The 8,142-nt window shown below is 44.1% G+C and overlaps 1 protein-coding gene across 1 annotated transcript; it reads left to right on the top strand.

Annotated features, from left to right (window-relative positions):
* The first annotated feature begins 467 nt into the window (after positions 1-467).
* tcf21 (transcription factor 21) lies at positions 468-1,640 on the top strand. The gene is made up of 2 exons (XM_030110398.1): positions 468-905; positions 1,551-1,640. The coding sequence occupies exons 1-2, from the start codon at positions 468-470 to the stop codon at positions 1,638-1,640; spliced, it is 528 nt and encodes a 175-aa protein (XP_029966258.1).
* The last annotated feature ends 6,502 nt before the right edge of the window (positions 1,641-8,142 follow it).

Raw genomic sequence — 8,142 nt, 5'->3', positions numbered from 1 at the left:
AATTAAATATTTATCATTTGCTTGGTTTATTGGCCAGATTGGTGCCTCTTGCAGGCCAGTATTGGCCCAAGGGCCTTATGTTTGACATCATGGAGTAAGTGTGGAGTTCTCTGACTTAGATCAACTGTTATTTATTTATTCATTATCTTGGAAATTGTGTAAATGTGACAACAATGAATGCAGTTGGTCCATTCCTCACGGCGCGGGGGACTCCTCGGGGTCCCTCGGGGTCCCAGTGGGATCCTTGGGGAACCTTCATGATGGATCAGCTTCGCAGTCTCCTCCCAGCACGAGGTGCACGCCCTCCCCGGTCTTGGAGATAAAAACTCTGTAGCGGTTCTGCTCGCCCTCATGCACAGTTTGATGTTCCTCCAGGCGCGTCCCCGCGTCTCCTGTCCAGTCCAGTGCGCTCCCCTGTTTTGAGGCCGCTCCGGAGGGTGGGGTGGGGGGAGGGAAGGCAGCTCACCATGTCCACCGGATCTCTCAGCGACGTCGACGACGAGCTTCTGGATGGCATCCTGAAGTTCGGCTCCTCCGGGAAAGACTCCAACGAGAGCACGGAGGAGAGCTCCAACTGCGAGGGCGCGGGCGCGAACGAGGAGCGCAGGGAGGCGTCGGGCAAGAAGCGCAAGAGCGCGTCGCGCAAAACTGCGCCCAAGGGCGTGGCGCAACAGGAGGGGGGCAAGCAGGTGCAGAGGAACGCGGCGAACGCCCGGGAGAGGGCCAGGATGCGGGTCCTGTCCAAAGCCTTCTCCCGCCTGAAGACCTCCCTGCCCTGGGTGCCGCCGGACACCAAGCTGTCCAAGCTGGACACGCTGCGCCTGGCCTCCAGCTACATAGCGCACCTCCGGCAGATCCTGGCCAACGACAAGTACGAGAATGGATATATTCACCCCGTGAACCTGGTGAGAACGATGCTCTCTGTGGCTACAGAGACGTGCAGATAATTTAAGGAATGTAAAAATCATGTTGATAACCGAAAATAGGCCGCAGTGATGCTGTGAAGTCAGAGTAGTTTCAGCTGAATTAAACTCCTCTCGAGGCCTCAAAGCCTCCATGACGGCAGTGAAGCAAGGCAGGTGCATGAAGGTGAGCCATTATGGCCCGTGACTTATTTTGATTCGATGCAACTGTACATGAAAATCTGACATTATATGCAGCTCAGGTGGAAGAAGCCGTTTTCAAGGTGCATGGTTCGATCCCCCATCTCCTCTTGTCCACGTGCAGAAGTGTGCCAGTTTTTACCCAATAGATTTTAAGCACCTTTTGTAACGTGACTGTAGCGCTAGACTGGTGAAGAAATTAAAATGCACTTTAAAAATTAAGAATAAGTATTAAAATAATTTCAAAATGCTGAAGATTCTCCTGTTTCTGGAAATAAGCTTTATAATGTTAAACCATGTTTATATTTTTGAGTTTCTCCACTGTTGATATTATCCATATCATTCTTTTATAATGCAATTATTGTTTTGGAAATTGAAAAAAACTAAAATGCTGCTGAATGCATCACATAGCGCACGTGCTAACGTCTGCACCCCTCTCCTCTGCAGACGTGGCCTTTCATGGTCGCAGGTAAACCGGAGACGGACTTAAAGGAGATGCTGAGCACGACGAGGCTGTGCGGAACCACGGCGTCCTGATACAACCGGGCTCCTCTTTACCCTCTCCAGAGGAACAGCGCTTTTCCAAGAGGAACGGACTGACTGAAAAAAAACAAACAAACACAAGTCTTTGAGTGGGAATAACGGAGGGAGTGCGGACTCTCTTTCTCCTTCGTTCCCGTAAATAAAATGGGGGGAAAACGAACATTTTATTTAAATACATTTTTTCCCATGTCATCTTTGCTGGTTCAAAGATATTTTGTAATTTTTCTTGCTTTTTATAGTCCAGAAATATTTTTTTTTTCCAGAATAACCATTGCGGGCCTGTTTTTTTTTTTTTTTTTTTTTTTTTTTTTTTTTTTCTAATGGACAGACGCGCACATGGAAATTACGCACGGTCTGACGTTGTTGTACAGATTACATATGTAGATAAATATATTTGTCATACACCTTTGTGAATATGTGTGTGTTTGATTTAGCTTGTGTGGGCCACTGCTTTAACCTCTCCCCCTTCTTATCTCCTTCAAAAGAGCAGAACCTGAGCACCAACACAGCAGATAAGTCTCTCTCTGAGGGTCGGGACTGATAACACTGCTGGAGACTGCCAATACATAAATAAAACCTTCAAAGCTCAGCTGAAACCTAATAATGCGCAAGTATTCTTGGAGCTTAAACAAACCATTTTAACTCTATAATGCACCATAAATGCACAAGAAAGTAAAACAAGAGGGCCTAATGAGGTTATAATTCATTTTACCTGACAGATTTTTGGTATTTTGTTTTGTTTTTGCAATATCGCGACCAGATTAGTGTCAAATGGGATTTTTAGTGGCGAGACTGCAGAGGACTGAGATGGTCTGAGTGATGGTCAGAGAGGTTCGAGGTGCAGGCAGAGGTCAAAGAGCACCGCGGGTGTTTTAGAAGCGGTAAAAAGCTCAAATCTGCAGCTTTAATCCCGCCCAGACCAGTTGTTTTAATTTGCTCGGGTTGTGACCGCTGTGTTTACATCCTACAGACAGTTATTTATGCAGTCTGACACACGGCCTCTCTCTCTTCTCTCTCTGTGTCTCTCTCGCTCCCTCTCTCTGATGTTGTCTGATGTTGCTGTGTATATTAATGTTCAAAATTGTAATATTATTGATATTATTTTATCATTGATTCATCTTTTTATTTATATATCCATATCTGCAATGGCAACTCTGCTGTTTTTGTTTCATTTATTAATAGAACAGAATCCTCGATAACACCTCAAATGAATTTAAACTGCAGCTCTCCTGCATCATAATTTCCTTTAATGCAGCTTGCACAGCCTATCTGACAGCTTCAGTTAATTTACAGCTAATTACATTTGACATCCTCAGAGTTGATGTTGCTGTGTCAGGGATTCAATTCTCCAAAATATAGTAAAATATAGAACACAAATCCTTGACTACAGGGATTAGAGGGTTACTTAAAACATGTTTCTTGTGTTTGCTGTCAAATAGTCTGACTCAGACATCGTCTTTCATGGGAACCGGGTCATCGACCTTCAGGTCAACGAGAGCACAGTCTTTGATTTTCCCACTGGAGTTCAATAAAACAGTAAAATGCAATATAATGTTTGGCCATCCAGTGAACATGAATGAAATGTTTCCCCTCTCCATTTTGCTATTGGAAGCAAAATCAGTTTCACAAAATGCAATGGATGCTTTAGCAGTTTCACTCATTTCCAAAAATATTAGTTTTACAAAGTGATGTCAGTTTAAAGTTTAAACCGTCTATACTTCAAATTCGTGTGGCTTTGTTAGACTTTCCTCATCACGGCTGAAGTCTTCCTGTTATCTTTGTGTCTGAAGTACGAGCCGCAATCAGGTTGTACTTTTGCTTTGCTGACAAATTTCACACACTTGTCACCTCACTTTGTTCATGCATACAGGACACTGAGGTATCCTTTAACGGCAACAGGAAGATTGAGTGCTGCGCTAATAAAAGAGTCCCCCCAACATCTCTTTAAGGACCCTCACCTAATACATCAGCGGCGGCGTGGCAGGGGCCTCGCCGCCACCCCAAAGGGACCACCGTGGAGAAAATAAACTTGGCCGCCTCTCTCCTGGGGCCAGCTGCAGAGAGGGGGAGAGAGGACGGCAGATAGAGATAGGAGGGAGGGAGGGAGGGAGGGAGGGAGGGGTGTGTACGACAGCAGGGCCGGGATTCCCATACTTACTAATTGTTTTGTTGGACAGTTGCCCAAACTGCAAAAGGTTCACTCACCGAGGGGAGGAAAGAAATCGCTTCTCGTTCCAGATGATTCCGTCATGTTTGACATCCGCATGACCCTCATTGTTTTTTCACACAGCTTGCTTTGAATTGACCTGACTTTTATTGTAGCTTGTGTTGTGATCAACGCTTTATTCTGCTCATATGTTGGATTTATGGGTCAAATGCGCAGCTGTATCACTTCTTTATGATCTGAGGCCACGATGCATTCATGAAGTTTCATATCAAACCCTATGGAGTCCATAACTTCCCACGGCTCCATCATACAGCTCTTCAAACTCTCTGACATCCCTTCATGGGCTCCTCCCTCATCCCTCTGTACACGCTGCCATCTTCTGGGCAAAACACAGGCTGTTTGGGGCAAAGATGAGCAAATGCTGCAGACACTGCACTTCTGTAGTACACTTCTTCATCCAGCAGATGGCGACATTTGGGAGAGAATAAAGCCACTCGACAAGCAGACTGGACAAGACACATCACAGCAATGTGTGAGGAAAAGTGTTTTGTCTCATTTAAGTTAAGGATTTCAAATGTGAGGCCACAAGCACACCGAGCAAATGAGGAAAACTGCAAAGAAAGCATTGAGCTTTTGACACAGCTTTCCTCAGCATGGTGGACTTGACACAGCACTGAGACCCGAGCTGAGGATACCTGTGATGCTGACAGCATTGAAAGAGTGAAATTTGCATCAGCTTTAAGCTCATTCTCAGGCTGCAAAAGATGCCTCGGTGTGAGGAGTCTCCACATAAATCAAACCTCTAACATTTATTCTGATATTGCAATTTATTTTGTCTGCGTTGATCACTGATTTCACAATCAAGTCTGAAAATAAAAGCTGAATCCGTCATTTCCCAGTTGACTTTTTTCAAACTGTTTTGAATTGTTTAGACTGCAGTAAAGTCCAGCGTGTGCTCATCTCTGCAGCTTTAATCCTGACTGAGAAATCACTTTCCATGTATTATTTTCTATAAAGCAAGATGTTTTTTTTTTTTTTAAAGTGAAGGCAAATATTATTTATCGTTATTACAGTAAAAAAATACTGTAAAACGTAGATATCACAAATAAGAAATTGATTCTGCTTGTAAAGAAACACAGTGACTGACTGAGATGGATGCCATCCTTCATTCCAGTGATTTACCTCGGTTAACCCTGAGACACGCTGACAGTTACAGTCACTAGGTGGCAGCAGAGGCCTTTAAGGGAAGGCTTGAGGCCTCATTACTGTCAAGCAGCAGACAGAAGAGAATGCAGAAGTTCTGAAAATGGTGGTCACAGTATTTATTTATGGCTCTGTGAAATCATAATGCAGCTCAAGAGCCAAACGAGACAAAGCACAGGTGATAAACTGCTGGTGAGGTGGTTGTTTAGACAAGCCTACCTTATAAGAGGTCGGTGTCGGGCTGCTGCATGCGCAGGATTTGTCAGATATAATGTTGGTTTAAATGCTTTGGTGAAAGAAATACTGACTGCTGTCTCACTTCTTCAGATTAGATGTGTTCGGTGCTGGACAGACATGTAAAATATGTAAAGCTCTCTGATCCGCTCACATGCAAAAAAAAAAAAAAAAAATTGACAGATACACTAACATATCCAAGGCTGAGCAACAGCTGGTGGCGGTGTCAGTTTGTATCAGATGGCATCAGTGTCTGAGTCGACTGGCACTGCATCCATCGGTGCAGAGGAGATGCCAAAGATAGCTGGGGCCTGCCCAGATCACCAACTGTGTGTGTGTGTGTGTGTGTGTGTGTGTGTGTGTGTGTGTGTGTGTGTGTGTGTGTGTGTGTGTGTGTGTGTGTGTGTGTGTGTGTGTGTGCTGGCATCAGTGTGTGATTATTAAAGGAGCACAGCAGGTGCCTGCCTTCCAACTACCGGGCTTTACGTCAATGCTGGACTCATCCATGAAGTCAACTGTTTGTCTTCACCTCTCGCAGTCAAAGAAAATCCCTCCTCCTGCCTGGCCGCATGTCTTAAGGGTGTGTTCATCACAATAAAATTATAGCATACAAAAGCATTATAAGCCTGACTTACTAATTCATCTTGCAACAGGTTTCAGTCACATCAGTTTTAATCAGAGAAAAAGGTTCACTTGGTTCTTCCCATCAAACAATAGATAAAACAGGAAATTACAGCAGCAAGTTCTTCAATAAACGGCCACAAAATGTCATTTTGGATATTTTAAATAGAGTAATATCTGCAGAGGTTTGTTGGCCTTATGCGTCAGAGCTCACAGAACCAGCGTCAGTGATGATTTAACATCGAGATGATAAATTCAACAACAAAGTTCTGTAACATTCAAGGACAGAAAAACAATATATTCAATGTATTCAAGAAATAAAATAAAAAGCACAGATTTAATATTTAGCTCAGCAAACTTTAACTGTTTTGTCATGGTAAAGTGGTCAGAAGCACATATGCACAAATGCATATAGTGTATTGTTATTTTAATAATATGCATATCAATTTAAATCTTAACGAAGCCGCAGCTTGATTTTCTATGGAAAAAAGAGTCAAAATGTCTTGGCATTAAAACATTATTAGTGTGAATGGATATCTGTAGATATATTTATAGATATATAGGTTCTGGTACAGAACAGTGAACATAAAAAGTACAGTAATAGTGTTCTGGCTCCTCCGCAAAGCAGCTAGACAATGTTTTCAGATGCCCTCATCCACCCGAGGCCTTGTATAAAAACTCCTAAATGACGAACTACACTGTGAAACCCAAACATATGCTCCAAGAGGTGCCCGTGTCGCCAGCCTTGAAGTACTTTGCTTGCTCGCACAGATTTATGTAGCCTTAAGTACTTAACATCCAGTGGACTGTGAAGGAATTTGACCCAAACATGGTGGCTGCCGGCCTGTGCTTTGGCTGTTGTGTTACTACAATTGAAATCACTAATATGTGTACAAGTTTGTGGTGGCGGAGGTCGTTATTTCACAGAAGACAGGAAAACATGATAACATTTGGTATCAAAAACATGAATGTGATTTCTAAACAAGAGGGCCGATCTGGACGGTGACCTTCAGGCGGCACGGAGGAGAAACCTGGTTTTGTTCATAGCCTTGAACTGCTAAGCTTATTATTGGTTTGGGGCTTAGAGAGTAGAGATAGTTAAATGCATTTGGAAATCAAAGAGAAGGAAAAGGGTAAAGAAGGTCATTCCTACACACACACACACACACACACACACACACACACACACACACACATACACACACACGCTGTAAGACTGTAAGGGTGTTAGGAGGAAGGGGCGCCTGACTAAATTATGTTTTCCCAGGTGGACACAATTACCTGTGTGTGGAACGTGTGTGTGTGTGTGTGTATGCACACAAGCCTCTGCATATGTGTGTGTGTGTGTGTGTGTGTGTGTGCCTTTTGCGCATGAGAATTATCCACATGTTGATTTTAGAGGATTCAGGTCGATCACAATTAGCAGGACACGAATCAAAGCCCGACTCCCGCGTCTCACGGACAGCGACAGATCTGTCTTAACGATATTCCTAATATTACCACTTAAAATGACACTGGGCGTCCTGGGGTTGTTTAACAAGCGGCTATTCATCCCCGGTTGGAGGAAGACGTCCTGAGAGAGCAGGATGATGATGGGTCACTGCGTCGGGGGAGCAGAACACAAGCCCTCAGTGTTGAGTCATTAAGTTCATGAGAACCAGTGGCTAATCCTCATCGAATGCCAGCACGGTCAGACATAAAGCCAGAGTGCCGAGGCAGAAACCCATCGACGGCAACACCTGCCTCGGCGGTCACCGAACGGAGGCCGGCGTTCTGTGTGTCTCATTACAAGCTGAGATCACTCGCAGGTGACTTTTGTTTATTTGATCTCATTTCAAACCTCCGGCTCTTCCCACATGGAAGTCTGACCCATGAAAAAAAAAAGAAACTATAACAACATTCCTGAAACCCAGAAGAAGAGAGGGAGAGAGGAAAAACATATTTATCAAAACTGCGGCCGCCGGATGGCTGTAATCGTGTGCCACTTTCACCCGCACTCCACCAGAAGGGAAACACCTCGCAATGCCGAGCACACATGGACTCAATTATTATCTCATGGTATTCTGCAAAAAAAGTCAAGTCGGCAATAAGGAAAATATTCCTCTAATCTGGGGTCTTCCTCAAGCTGGGTGTGAAGGAAATTTAGGGGGTCCCCGTTTTAATTGGGTCCAGATTTGACCACCCAATTGAAAAAGATCCAGGACAGGATTATTGAGCTGGGGAGGGGAAAAAAAAAGGGCCCTATTTTGGTTGTACGTGAATAAATGTCTG

Source organism: Salarias fasciatus, chromosome 15, assembly GCF_902148845.1.
Source record: "Salarias fasciatus chromosome 15, fSalaFa1.1, whole genome shotgun sequence".
Lineage (NCBI taxonomy): Eukaryota > Metazoa > Chordata > Actinopteri > Blenniiformes > Blenniidae > Salarias > Salarias fasciatus.
Note: the sequence above shows the minus strand (reverse complement) of the source record. Positions and strands in the feature narration are given on the sequence as shown.